This window comes from Limulus polyphemus, unplaced genomic scaffold (assembly GCF_000517525.1).
Source record: "Limulus polyphemus unplaced genomic scaffold, Limulus_polyphemus-2.1.2 Scaffold2635, whole genome shotgun sequence".
Taxonomy (NCBI): Eukaryota; Metazoa; Arthropoda; class Merostomata; order Xiphosura; family Limulidae; genus Limulus; species Limulus polyphemus.
The window spans coordinates 90,782-106,798 of NW_013668245.1; the positions used below are offsets into that span (position 1 = coordinate 90,782).

The 16,017-nt window shown below is 28.3% G+C and overlaps 1 protein-coding gene across 2 annotated transcripts in view; it reads left to right on the forward strand.

Moving 5' to 3' along the window:
- The window catches only part of LOC106467496 (ubiquitin carboxyl-terminal hydrolase 47-like), a 110,169-nt gene that overhangs the window by 46,007 nt on the left and 48,145 nt on the right, over nt 1–16,017 (forward strand). For both annotated transcript variants that reach the window (XM_013927856.2, XM_022395695.1), the window contains 5 exons: nt 5,903–5,976; nt 6,684–6,739; nt 9,983–10,095; nt 14,484–14,588; nt 15,384–15,591. In XM_013927856.2, coding sequence (XP_013783310.1) covers nt 5,903–5,976; nt 6,684–6,739; nt 9,983–10,095; nt 14,484–14,588; nt 15,384–15,591 — 556 coding nt within the window. The remainder of the gene's footprint in view (nt 1–5,902; nt 5,977–6,683; nt 6,740–9,982; nt 10,096–14,483; nt 14,589–15,383; nt 15,592–16,017) is intronic.

Sequence of the window (16,017 nt, forward strand, 5' to 3'; positions counted from 1 at the left end):
TATATATTCGTTTCAATGTAAACTACTTGTACTTGATGATGACAGGACCTTGTCAAAACGTTGTACATTTGCTGTTATGTTAAACTTTTATAAAGTTTTACTTCCTTGCCCATTCAAGTCATCTCCAAGCATTATCAGTCTCTAAGTAGGTTTCTCATCATCGGATTTACATTTAAGAATGTTCAAAAACAATAATAGCAATACCAGTTTAAAAAGTAAGGAGTATAGTAAGATTATATACTGCAAATACATTCAGGCTATGTTCAAAGCTTTCATCATGGTATTATATTTTTTTTTTTTACAAAATATCTGCTTGACTTGTTTTGCCTTTTGTGCCTTTTGTGTATGTTCTCAGTTTCATGATGTAAAAAGCAACAGTAAACTCCCATCATTGCAGGATTCCATCATCCTTGATATTGCTGTTCCATTGTAGAAATATCTTGGTGGAATCACTTATCATTCACTGTACGTAGATTATTTGGAAAGAAGTCTAAATGGGAGTGTAAGAAGAGCATCTTTCTTTCTAGAATGACTTCAAATTGTAACATGAAATACATTCTTTTATCTTAAAATAGCTCTAAGTTTATAATAGTATACATCTATTTATAATTAAATTTTGTTTTTTCCCCTTTGAACCATGCCTAACTACTATTCTCGCCATTAGAAGTTGTAAATTACCCAGGGAACATGCAGCTCGCGTTACACTAATGAATTACATTACCAACGAGCTGCTTGCATGTGTGCCTCGTGAAACATATTTATTATAATATTATTATTATTTATTTTACCTAATCTAATCTTAACTAACCTAAAAGGATCCCCATTTTCTTACATTTTAGTTACTTTTATAATTACACATAAAGAATAAACATGAAAAAAAAAGAAATAAAATACTTAATCAATCTTCTTTTTTCTTGTTCTCAGTTTTCAAAGAAAGTTAACCTTAATTTTTTATACTATAGGTAGTAATGCACTTAATCATCTTTATTCAATTAAATAATGCACCAAAGAATATAGACTAATAACATGCAAAAAGTAGAAAAGTTTCCTTACCTCTGGCTTTCTAACTATGCAACAAGAGTTGTTACAAATTAATTCAAGCTAGTCGTAAACTTTCCCATGGGAACAGTATTGGTACTTCGAGTGAAATTGACATCTAGCTGTTCAGAACACACTATTTTACAATACGTCATTTGATAGATGAAATCCTTGACTTTCTATTGGTTATAGATAATGTATAATGAAACGTAAAAGAGAACTATCAACTAACTCTGAAAGAGAGGATGTGACGGGTGAGTGTGGTGGGAGGGGTCTGATTTTCTATTTGATAGCTCTATAACCAAACAAAATTGAAGGCTATAAAAATTATGGTTTGTCTGAGCAATAATGATTTTATGGAGAGTAATTTACATTTAATTTCATACTTTTTTGAGGGGTGGTGTATAAATTAGGGTTGATGACAGGCTAAGAGAAAATGTGTCACGTGGGTTACACTAGTGGAAATTGAGAGTTTTTTTTAAATATTTCCTTGTAAAATTAAGAACTTAAGACTTGTATACTGTTAAAATATGGTTTATTTGCTAAGATTTTATGCTATTCTAATTGGTATAACATAAACAAAAAATAGTTTAATAAAATGTTGAATGTAAGACACTAAAACCTTGTGTCATGTGCAGTAAAGGATTCCCATGATGATAAGGTTAATGCATCAACATTTGTACAGAAACACAAAATATCTTGCACGCTGTAGTGAGAAGCAAAGAGTTTGATGGCAACTTCAGTAAGTTGAAATTCTTGTTCCTGGAACTAATAAATTCCATTGCTGTAAACGAAAACCAAGAAGTTCCCCATGCTGCTTTGACAGAGACAAATCACATCGCTTGGCTCTTCTTTCGTGACAGATGAGGCTGTTTTTGTTGATGTGCCACAGGAATAGAATTACTAGATGAAGAGGATGAAGATGATTTGTATCTTCTTAGCAGGATAACTTTTGTTTCCCAATTTGTTGGTGGATGTGGCCTATGAGGTACTGGTTTCTTAGCGGGTGCAATATCTGGATATTTAATATATTGTTTAATTTTGCCTGAATATCCAGAAACATTAGTCATGCAAAAATAACATTCAGTTAGATGATCTTTGGGCTCAAGACATATCATGACAACTGCAAATAACATATTTGAACTCTTCGTATCCAGCCACTGTTTCAAGCCAGATGTGCGAACTGTACTACACACATTTGAAGCCCAATATTTTTCTTGTTTACCTATTTTACACCCAAAATAGTGGCAGTAAGCTACCTTTTCCTTGTGTGTGATGTTTTTCATTCATGAAACTGTAATATATTTTCCACAAATGTAGCAGAAATTATTTGGGTGATTTTTGGACTTTACTTGAACTGGAGGCAGCCAGCATGTCAAATTATTTTACAAAAAATATAAAAGAATTTATGTTTACAGAACTAGAGTTTAAAAGATTTTAAAAAACAAAGTTTTGCAGTACATCATTATGTTGTGGGTATGATGCGATGAAGAAGATCGAACTTTGTTTTGACTTTGTGCGGAGCAAGATGAAGTGACCAACTGAGTGAGAGATAGGTGTTTAACTCCATTTCTTTTATGTATAGTGAAAGGACTTCTCAAATGTTCTAGCAAATTGAGCACGTGAGGGTTTTATGATTCCTGGGTGGAGCAGGTAAGTGTGGGAATGAAGCAAAAGTGTTGCAATTTGCTGCAATTTTATCAAGAACAAATAGTATATATGAACAGTTTATTTGAAATTTTGCACCAATGCATTATAGTCAGTGTTTGGAGTTATCAAACATGTATGCGTTTTACCCATAACACTGTCCAAGTAAACTTAATTTCATAGCATAAATATATTGTACTGAGTTGATTGCATGATATTGCACATAGTGCTGATACAATATTGGTATATTACAATAACTCCAAATTTAGAGGTGATGGACAAATTCAGTCTGCACTTTTCAAATCAGCACCATCAAATTACCCCGATTCACATGAGTTTTCTTCATTAGCAAATTTTTTGTTGTCCAGTGTGATTAACATTTTAAACAGTGGTATTTAGTCAGTGATGAGGAGTGACAATAAAAGTTCATTGGCCTTTTAACAGTGAAAACATAATTATGGTAATATAAAACAATGTTCTTAGTATATATCAAGTGTTAGAAATACATAGATGAGTTTGGTTAATGATTCATAAGTAGTATGTGAAGTGAAAAGACACTTGGTAAACTGGAGAGATTATCTGTGATAAACGATGAGGTAGAAGTTTTGTCACAAGATGTCAGCTTCAGTTATTTTTTTATTGTTGAATAGAGACTCAAAATGTTATGATATTGACAAAATAATTCATTTGTGGTGTTACAAATCCTTATTTCATGCTAAAATGGAGGTAATTAGTTTTCATTATGTAATAGTTTATAGCTTCTTTTTAATCCTGTCATTATGGGTAGGTCAAAGTGTGCATGTGACATCTTAGTTTCTTTCAAAATTTAATTAATCTGCATAATTATCAATGTATATGAATAAGTTTGGCATCAAAACACAGTTAACATATCAAATTTTAATACTATATAACTTTTAATTTCTTAATATTAAAAGGCAATATTTAGATAAGTTCTCAATCTCCTCATATACATGAATCATGACATTTCTTTGCTCTCTCTTGCCAAATCTCTTTTTTTCTACCACCCATTTCTGTTGTTCTGAATGTTAATTACTCAGTACAGATATTACGTAGCTATAGTCTAATTTTATTTCTCTGTGACATTTACTGTTACATCATTTATATTTGATAGAAAGACAGTTTTAATTTATCGAAAGAAGTATAATGCTACCTTGATCTCAGTAGAGATTTTTAGATGTTTTGACTACAGATTGAAAGTTACTATTGCTGAATGTAGATCAAGTACCTAAGGAAATTGATTTAAGACACTTATGCCATAGTCAGAAAACTAATTAAGTTATAATAATTATAGGATATTGTTTTGTGCTATTATTTTGTGTTCCTAAGTATATACTTGAAATAAAAAAATATATTTAATGTACTAGACCATCATTACAAAAAAAAGTAAGCTTAATTTTCATTTGTGGGTCAACATAAAAAAACATTCTAAATGTAAGTACTATACTTCTTGTTTTTTTTTATTAAAGTTTTTTATTTAGTATTATAAACTTAACTAAAATGTAAAAATTAATTTAGGTTAGATAGGGTAAAATAATGAAAAAAATATTTTTTTCAAACAGTATGCTTGTGAGTAGCTTTTGATTGATATCTTTCAATATCTTAAATTATGCATTCTCTGAGGTGTTACAACCTTGTATTGCAGAATTATTAGACACAATTCAAAGAGCTGTAAAACAGTAAAATTTAGTAGAAACGGTTGTTGGCTGTTACAGATTTTAAGCTGTTTAGGATAAACAATTGTATTTTTTTGTTACATTTTTCAGTCATTCTAGAAAGAAAGAAGGATAATTTAGATTTACCTTGTATTTGTGGTGGTTACAAGGTTGTTTAAATTGACTGAGTTTGTATAGAGTAGGGATAGGGAAAATAACAGATAAAAATATAAAGTTGTATTGTAAAATAGTTTTAATACTCATTTAGCTAATGAAATTTTAAAACCGTAAGATAAACAATAGTATTTTTAATCTTAACATGAAAATAACCTTGCATGCAGACTAATTAACACCATGACTTCATATGTTCATGTACAGACTTTTAGTCAAAATAATTAATTCAAAAACCTGATTTTTATGTATAAAAGACTTGCAATGTTTACTAATTTCATAAAGATACATTAATCACATGAAAGTTATGGTATGGATACTTTCATGGTTATCTGGTTGTTATAAGGTCAGTTATATCGAAAGAGTTAACCTGTTTTTGTTATGAGTTACATTGCTAGTTATCTTATTTCAAATAACTTAGTATGATATTACTACTTCTAAGAGTATGATCTATAATTACAATTATGTATTTTTCAAATAATGTGGTCCCCCAGTGAGTCAGAGGTAAGTTTATAGGCTTACAACACCAAAATCCAGAGTTCAATTCCCTGTGTTGGACACAGCAGATAGTCCAATGTGGCTTTTCTTTAAAACAAACAATCAGATAAATTATGACAACTGCTACTGAGAGTATGATCCATTATTTAGGACTATCTGTTTCAAGTAACAAAGTATAACACTGCTACTGAGAGTATGATCCATTATTTAGGACTATCTGTTTCAAGTAACAAAGTATAACACTGCTACTGAGAGTATGATCCATTATTTAGGACTATGTTTTAAGTAACAAGGTATAACACTGCTACTGAGAGTATGACATATTATTAGGATGAAAATGTAGGGTAAGTATATTTACCATGAACAAGAAATTACATTTGATAAAGACAGGTTATAGTGAAATAATTATTATATTTTGATTTTGTACTTGTTTTGTTTTCATAATATTTTTTAATTCATAAAAAATTGATAAACACTACATGAGAATGTGCTTATCTCAAGATTCAAAAGGTATGTTATTTTATTCATTAATGTTATCCTTACCTGTTAGTAATTTAATATAATTTAATTTAATTTTGCTTAATCAATTGTTTAAAAAACCCTCTATTACAAAAAAAATGTTTTGAACTATGTTGATAATGTTTAGTGATGATACATTTTATTAATTTCATGAACATTATTGTTTTTTTTTAATATTGAAAATTAGAGAAAAATATTGAATGCATAATAAAAGCAATTGTGCTTTTCTTCTTTTTTTTAAAAACCATGTGCTGTATTTAACTTAGTTTCCCTATTTCACTGTGTAAGAAAAGAATATTTTTTCGAAGTATAAAGAAACTATAAGTAAATTAAAATGTTTGCATTTAAACTTGCAGATAACCTATGATGATATAAGGAAAACATATGGTGGTGGCCCAAGCAGGGGTTACTATTCTAGTGCATATTCAAGGTATTTACATTTTTGTTTGATATTGAACTCTTGGCACTGTGTACATTTTTATGCTTATCTGAAAGCTTAGAAAGAGTTCAGGAATTATTATATCTGCATGATTTGAATTCTCTCTCTGTTAATTTGTATTACTTTGTTATTTTTTCAAATTTTAAATTGCTTATGCTATTTATTAATTTGCAGCAAAAAAAGTTTAAATTATGTATAATAACAGGCTAAAGTTGCTCTTAAAATTAAAATATTGTTTTCAAAATAATTACATTAGTTTCAGAATAGTGCCAAAGGTGCATTTTTGCTTTTAAAAAGAAAAAGCATGAGTATTATAAATCAAATTTGTTGAGATATACATAGCATTAGGCTTTCACAAGATTGTAAATCGTGGTCTACCAAAAAGTAGAAAAAAATAACATTTACCTGTGTTCAGAATTATGTGTGGATATGGGAAATATGAACACCAAGTATGAAAATGCATGCTATTAAATGGGTAACAAGTATACTAAGGAAATTTTATTTTTGGTTTTAATAAGTATGTGTAAGGTTTAGCATATTTGTGTTCTTTGGAAGTTTTTTTTTGTCATTATTATTTTTGGATTTGGATGTTTTATTGACATGTAACATAACTAACTTCAAGTACCTAATCTATTGATGTGTCCACCATTTTGCTATCTAGTTAATTCTGAATATTTCTGTTTTTCATTCTTTTATAGTTCAACGAATGCATACATGTTGATGTATAGGCAGATAGACAAGAATAAAAATGCTGGTAGGTTCTCTATTCTTTGTTCAAGAAAATAAATAATTTCTTTTGTATATAGATTTGTGGATAATGAGATGGGCTGAGACATAAATATCAGCATCAGTTAATGCATCTGCCCCGTATTGAAACAGCCATGTTCAAATTCACGTAGTCTCAATTTTACAGAAAAATTCCTAACTTTAAATGATGATTTACTAATTTTATGATTTCTACAATTGTGAATGTTTTTGCATATTACTGACATGATTTCTGCCTACTATGTTTGCTTGTTACTTTGTCTTTTTCATTATTTATTAAATGACTGTTTAACAAGCTTTCTCTGAAAATATACTGTAAGAATTATCACTTTTTACCCATTGTTGCAAAAGGTGTTGATAGTGTCTTATCAACTGCATGGAATAACTTAATTTCTTAAAATATTATTTATTTCAAGTTTAAAAGCACAGGTTTCAATAGCGAAGTTTTTCATAACAGAATTGTCTTGATTATATGTCCTCATTTAATATTTTAAGCACTCCTGTTGGATTAAGTTTGTTTCATTTACATATGACAGGTGTATTTGTCATATTAAAAATGAATCTTCAAAAATTGATTCCGTGTTCTACTGATACTGAAAGTTTCCTGTTACAGCATATAAAGCTCCCATCATTCACCACTGTAGCTTTTTTTGTGTGGTAATAATGAAGTTCATGGAGTAATTTTCTTCTTTTCTCTAATAGAAGAATTTTTTAAAATGCTATCACTACAAAGACTAAAGTAATTTCATAGCTTTTTTATTTTCAAGATTAATTCTTAAGTATCATGATCTATGCTGTGTTCTTTGTTTATTGACTTTGACAGTTTACTATATTTCTTACTTAATAGTTGATGTATGGTTGTATGTTTGAACACATTAGAATTGTTAAATAAACCTTACAAAAACTTGTATTACATCAAAGATGAAATATTTTAAAGTTGCTGTAATTAATGCAGTAGTGTTTTAGCAGAAAATTAGTACTGTATGCAAGTGTACCTCTTATATCTTTATACAGTACTATAGATTGTTAATCTATAGTTATTATAAATAATAGAATATAATCTGTATAAAAAAAACAAAAACAAACATTAGATATACTGCCTATCCTACAATGCACTTTCATATTTTAAATCATGAAACTCATTTTGTGAATGCATGATGGAAATTATTTCCTAGGTCTAAGCTGTCTGTAGCTTTTTGTAACATGAGCTCTGACTTTACCGACTAATATTATATGTGGTTTTAGTATTTACATATACCAACGATTTCACTATAGATGTGAGACACACACACTGCATAACTCTGGTTAAGGGTAAATGAATTGGTCAGCATAGTTCAGTCCTCAGGATGTAGTAACAGCAAAACTCCTGAGGGTGTAAATACTGCAGCAATTTGAACGAGCTTTATCAAAGAAGTAGCAACCTTTGTCAAAGAAGTCAGGTAGTGATGAAGATCACATATGATCCTGAAAGCTAGATACATAATATTAGAACTATAATGCAAACTTTGCCATGATCAGTACATGTCTCAATTGTTAATTTTAGTTGAGGCCATGTTTAAAAGAAGAGGAAACAATCTCATGTTTTTATTCCAATGCATACAAGATTATTATGTATGCAAATTTAATGTCTTGTTACATATTACTATAAATTGTACTATGATATGAAATAATATTACATAGTTCTTACTTAACATTGAATAGTATATTTTATATTGCAGTTAAGACATTTGGTAAATCGGAAATATATTAATATATACATGTATGATTCACATAGAAAACTCCAAAGAGTTAATTCATAACTTGTATCGTATAATTCTATATATATTTTGTTTTTGTTATTTTATAATTTTATACATATATATATTACTTGAGTGGCATTTTTTCTTTATTGTTTTTTTTCTACGTTTATTCAATCTTTCACTTTAATAAAATATTTCCGATGGAATGATACATATTTGAGGCAGTAGTTTTATATATTTAAAATGGATTTACCAGTAATGCATTACTTTTTTTGCTTATTTTAGACCTAAATTTTTCAATACTACTATTTTTCTAGTTATTTGAGAGTTTAAAACGCTATGGGGTATTCTAAATTTAATGTTTAAGTCAGGCAATAAGATGATTAATATGTAGGTGCTAACACTAATCTCCTTTATTTTACATCTCAAATTGAAGTTTTTCTTTAAATACAATTCAGTCTTTTGTATGATAACTATCTAGTAACCTTTAATAGTTTTGCAAATAATAGTGTCTATTAAACTATCTAAAAACTTTGAAATCTTCCACAGGTGTTTAGTGGTCCAATTTTAAATTGATTTTTTTAGTCACCTTAAAAAGTATGATGTAGGTTTTACTGAAAGTAGGTGTGTTTTTTACTAATATTACTTTGAACAATTTTTGTTTTAACTCAAAAGTGATATGACTTATTTTCATAGCTGCAACTTAAATTGGCATGAGTTAAGCATAATTAGTTGAGAAAAAAACGTATGAAATACCTAGCATAATTTTATTGGAAGTTGAGTATATATTCTGTACTATTAAAGAATTGTTAAACTATCATATCTTGTATAGCAATTAAACAGGTAATGGAAATTACTTTGTACAAGAATAGTTTTTTTAAATGAAACACACAAGCACTGTTTTACATGTAATGATGCAAATATGTGCTGTTGAAAAATAACAATTTAAAAAAATGTGTAAACATTGGTTTAGATTAATTGTGATTTCTAAGTACTTGATTTTTTTTTAGTTTTTCCATGCATTTTTGATAACTGTTGACCATTAAAATCATTTGTTTATTTGAAAAGAATTAACAACTTGATATCGTGGTTAAAATTTTTATTGTTCTTATGAAGCATGTGTATTTGAAATATATATTTATATATATCTGATTAATAAAGATTCTTTTACTTAAAATCATAATGAAAAACATTTTAGTGTTTTCAAGAAACAGAATTTCAGAGTTTATTTGTGTCAACAAAAATTATGATAAAGTAAAACCATAAATTGGATTGAAAAAAAAAAAGACATCAGATGTGCAACCCACCCTAAGTATTGTTTTATTTTACAATGAACTATTTTTTATTTTTGTAAAATATACTTATTTTTTGTATTAAATACTTTTATTTATCTTATATTGTTACTGTAGTAGATGTACTCAAAGAAATTTTTTTTGTTTAAAATATGAAGTATATTTAAATGTTTCAACATTGTTTTTCATCATAACTTTCAGAATGTATAGGAGTAGAAGAGTTCCCTGAACATATTAAAGCTTTACTACAATGTATGCAGGAACAAGAGGAGAGAGACAGACAACAAAGAGAAGTAGAAAGAAATACTTGCAAGGTACTCATTGATGACACTATTTTTATATCTTAATATACAAATTAATTATTTGATTTTCGATTTTAAAAATTAAGTTCAAGCTTGTAAAATGATGTGTTTATGTATAATAAATGAAGAAAAATGAAAGTCAGTTGGATTATTCTTCTTTTGTACAAACTGCAAAATGTATAATCATACATGGTTTTGTAAATAATTCTTAGTAGTACATTTTTGATTTTCTAATAATCAGCAAGAAAGAAAATCTTGTATATATTATTGCATTAACTTATTATTTGCATTTAAGTGCTGTAAGCTAAAATATAATTCTTTTAGTATCCACATGTTATCCAATGACATTAGGTTGTTAGTTTCTTGAAACTGAGGCATAATGCATAAAATATTACACCAAAGTCATACTGAAACACCTGCTTTTAAGTGACTCTCACAATAAAATTGTTCCAAAATTTAAAGTAGTTAAACCTTTCTTGCATTGATAAACCTATTCAATACTGTCCTTTTGAACATTGTCATATTTTACGTGTATTCTGGCTTATGTAGCAAAAACATGACACAATAAAATGTTATGCTTAAAGCTGTTTAAGGTGTCTTGGCTTAAGTATGTGAACTTGTAGTGCAGTCAGTAGCTTTAACCCTCTCACGGGTAGGTCAAAGTGTGTATGCCACGACCTTTTAGAGAATTACATTCAAGATTTAATCAAACTACTTCACTATCAATGTAAATGAATGAAATTGGCATCAAAACATAGTTAATAAATCAAATTTTAATATTTTATAAGTTTTAAGTTCTTAATTTTATAAGGAAAAATTTTAAACAAATCCTCAATTTCCTCTGGTATGAGAATTGTGAAATTTGTTTTGTAAGCTTCCTCCCTTTAATTATTTACTATCCCTTCCTGAAGGATGGAATTTAATTTAAATTACTCTTTATAATATAAATATTACTGAGGCAAAACCTAATTTTTATAGCCTTCACTCTTATTTCCTTATGGAGCCATAAACAAGAAAATCAGACTCATTTGCCATGCCCACCTGTCACACCCCTTCTTTCACAAATTGCCACTAGCTCTCTCTGACGTTTTATACTATATTATTTATAACCAATAGAAAAGCAAAGTTTTAATCTGTCAAATGACATATTATATTACATTGTTTTCAATACAGGTTATTGTTTATTTCGTTTTCAATTTGAAAGTTTCTTTTTCAGTGTTCAGCTTGAGACTATTAGTTAGAATAGTTAGAAAACCAGTTAAATTATGATTAATATAGGACATTGTTTCCTTTTTGTATATTATCATTCTCTGTTCTTAGATGCACTGTTTAACTCTATTGCCATGGGCATCCTTTTCTGTGCATGTCACGAGGTTTTAGTGACTTACATTCAAAATTTTATTAATCTACTTTTTGTTTATATTATACCAAGTAGTACAGCATAAAATCTTAGCTAATAATCCATATTTTAATAGCATATAAGTCTTAAGTTCTATCTTTTTAAGGCAATATTTAACAAAATTCTGAATTTTCCCTAGTGTGATACATTTTCTCTAGGCATCTCCTCTTCTCTACATTAGCCACCACCCCTTCAATAAGTATGAAATTCAATGTAAATTACTCACTATAAAATCATCATTGCTCAGTCAAATAGAAAATCAGACCCCTCTTGCCCCACACACACCTGTCACATCCTCTCTTTCAGGATTTGTTAGTAGTTCTGTCTTACATTTAATTCTGTATTATCTATAGCCAATTTAAATCCAAGGTTTTCATCTACCAAATGATGTATTGTATAACATTGTTTCCTGAATGGAGAATTGTCAATTTTACTCTCAGTACAAGTTTCATTCCCATGAGAAAGATAACAATTAGCTTAAATGAATTTGCAACAGCTCTTGTAGCATGGTTAGAAAACCAGAAATTGTGTACTTTTTCCATGTTATTATTCTATGTTCTTTGGTGCATTATTTAATTAGATAAAAATATATTACTACTATTAGTATAAAAAAAAAGTAGAATTGAGTGTCATTGACAATTGACAGCAGAAAAAAGATTTGGCTTAGTACTTTACTTCTTGTTTTTCATGATTATTGTTTATTTATTATCATAAAACTAACTAACATGTAAAAATATGGATCTCTATAGGTTAGTTAAGGATAGATTAGGTAAAGAAAATAATATAATGAAAATTTTCACAAGGCATGCATGCAAGCTGCTCATGGGTAACATAATTCTATAGTGTAAAGTGAGCTCCATGTTCCCCAAGCAATTAAAAACTTATAATGGTGCAAATAGTAGTTAGACATGGTTCAAAGGGCAATCAAACAATCAAATTTAATTATAAATAGATGTATGCTGTTACTAGTTTAAAGCTACTTAGGATAAACAAATTTAGTTTCATATTACAATTTGAAATCATTTTTAGAAAGAAAATATAGTAATTTAGATTTATTTAATTTTTTTTTGGTGGTTACGAGATCAATCAAATTGACTAACTTTGTATAGAGTTAGAGTAGAGAAAATAACAGATGAAATATAAAGCTTTACTGAAAATAAATATTTGAAATCAAATACGAGATTTTTGAGGTGAAGAAAACTATCCTTAATCTTAAAATGATAATCACTTTGCACACAGACTATTCAAAACAAGTACTCGGTATATTCATGGACAAATCTTTTTTTCGTTTGTTTAAAATACTTCACAAAAAAATAAGATTTTTTGTATATGAAAGACTTGTATTGTTTTACTGAAAGACTGCCAAATTTTGTGAAGATATACATACTATATTAAAAGTTAGTAGTATCAAATCTAACTGAGCCCATTTTGAAAGAGTTAAAAATATAGTCTTGAATTAGATAACCCCAGTCCTCTAGATGTATGTCTAGACAATAAGTACATTTACTTGCCCTATTCACAAGTATGCTCTAGTGTTCTTTGACTAAATTCAGTTGAAACTAAAGATAAATTTTCCAACCCCTAACAAGTACCATGCCCACTTTCTATACACATCCTTGAGGTTTACCAGCTACATGTACTTATTTGATGTACATGTTTATAATCATTTGAAAGAGTTCATTTTACATTATAATACAACAACAGTTATTTTGAAACCGACACTCGGTTATCGTTATCAAGTAGATGTAACTGCCAGTTGTATTGTTGGCTACTTTGACCATGATAGCACTTACAGTTGTTTCTTATCTAAATATATTATAGTTAGAGAGACAGTTAAACTGTATTTCAGTTTTACTTATATTTATCTGAGTTAATTATGTATTAATTATTTATGTTTTAAAATCCATAATTGAAAGGTTTAAACATTTTTTAAATTTATCTCAAACACTGCCCAAGTTCTCAAGGCTTATGATCTTGCACAAGTATAAGATAATTTTGCCGAGGGCTTGAGCATCTCTGCTGAAGCTACTGTGATACACACCAAGGGCACCTCTTACTTGTGTCAAGATGAATAATAAACAGTAAAGGACAGGAAAAGAAAATAAAACATTAAAACTTAAGTATACGTGAAAAGGAAAGGACCTGAAATTATGAATATAACCAAAAGAAAATATTTTAAGATATTCTACAAAAAAATTAAAAGGCATGTACTTCTTAATTTTAAACATTTTAAATCAGTTAAATTGATGACAAAAATTTATATATAAAAGCTTGTCATTTTTGTGTAACTGCATTTAGTAGAGTTTCATTTGCAGATTTGTAAGCTCTTTAGAAATTGTTATTTAAAGTATTTCCAATTTCCATTTACTCTCTTTAAAAATTAGTGTAGCAGTTAATATATGTGATAAATCCTGTCATGTGGTCGATGATTCATAAATAATGGTGAATATTTTTTGTTATTAAAACAATCACATTCAGCTTTTTTTACATCATATGTCATTTAGATGTGGCACATGCACATTCTGAAATATTGTTTTTGTTTGGCATTTAGTTAGTAAATCTTACATTAAAATAAATTTTTCAGAATAAATTTTCATTATAAAATACAATTATTTTGCATTGAAAAATCAGCTTTGTTGAAATGAGAGAAACTAAGTTGATATTGTCAGTTTTTCATATAAAGTATTATTAGAAAGGGGATATGATAAGTAATCTATAATAATGAAAAATAGAAAAAGGAGAGAATATTAATTCTTTTTATCTTTTAATATAGCTGAAGAAGCCAGATAATACAAAGCTACGTAAAGTTAAGAATATATTGAAGCCAACCTGTAATACAGCAAAATATTTTTGTTTCACACATCTATTACCAGTATTTTTATGCTGTTAGGTCAAAGCTTATGAAAGAAATGTGTATTATTTTTCATTAGGATTAGGTTAACATTTTTGAACTTTATTGTTTGGTCTGACTAAAGTTTAATTGTGTGGACTTTCTACATAGATCAAATTGTTTTGTCATCATCCATTACAAAACCGTATGGTTGAGATGAGGTTGAAAGTTCACAAAGACTGTACCTTGGAAGAGACCACTGCTACAGCTCGCAGTGTAAGTATTATTGCCCAATTTAATTGTGGTTCAACTTTAGAAAATAAATCAACATTTATGTCACATTTTTATTTATTGATAACAATTATAATACATTTTTGTATAATTAAAGGTTAAGAAAGAGATAGTCATTGTCTTTGTTTATTAAGTAATTTGTATTGAAAATAAAATATATTGACCATGGATTCATGCAGGGAGAAATTTCATATCATTTGTAGTTTCTAAATTAACAGCAGTTTACTTTTACATTTTAACTATAATTCTTGTCATGAAAGATTATGCAAAAGAACATTTGTCATTAGCTCAGTTTATATCATTGTAACAAAAGTATGAGAACTTGATAACTGTAGAATTAATTTGTTGAAAAATCACCTTAATATTGAGGTTTGTTTTCATAATCTGTAACGTATAAGGTAATTTTAATAAACTAATAAGGAAGCATGTATTTTATATATATATTAATGTTTTATTAAAAGATTCATTAAGTAGTTTAGCATGAAACACATACCAGATATTAGGTCACTTAACGTGAGACTATGATTTAGTACTATGTGTGCCTTTTTGCCCATTGTTAACAGTGTTTTATATATCATTTATGTAATTGTTTTGTTACTGTAATAATATGTGTAATGTGTTTCTTGTACAGTGTATGTTATTCTAGACTTATTTTAGATGTATTACCTGGGAAGTGAGAAAACTATTTGTTATTATTAGTCGTGTTTTAGTTATTCGTATCACTCATCCAGGTGTTTGAATTACAGTATTGAAATATATGCATATGTGATGTCTTTTTAGATAATGAGACTTGATGCTATAGTGCCTTTAGACTGCTGTAGATTAGTGAAATATGATGAATTTCATGACTCCTTGGAGTGCTCTTTTGATGATACTGAGGATCAGACAATTGGTGAACTACTTGGTGGTGTGAAGTCTACTTATAAATTTGACCTACTGCTAGAAACCAAAAAACCCCATGAAAAGTTTCAAGTATATAAACCAGGTGGTAAGTAAAAAGTTTGTATATTTCTACATTTAATTGTATTATCATTTGTATAACTTGTTTGTTATTATATAAAAGAATGTTAATCATATAGAAGATTGCTTGCTATAAATGCTGACCTACAGAAATCTTTGTAGTTGATCAAAAAAAAGTATTTTATTAAATAGTTTACCTACTCATCAGCATAAAGTTTGTTTCAAATGTTTTTTTCTTTTATTTGGATAGTTAACACTAGGTATGTAGTGAAAGCTGGATGTAATGATATGGATGCTTTGTGTTTAATATTTGGTGGTTTGCAAAATCTTGAGAAGTGTAACCAATTCTGAATGCAAAGTATATATGTGTTACTTCAGTATAGTTTTATGAGTATTTGAGTATAATTTTGTCTTAATTATGGCTTTTTCTCTCAGCACGAGGTCGGTCCCATGG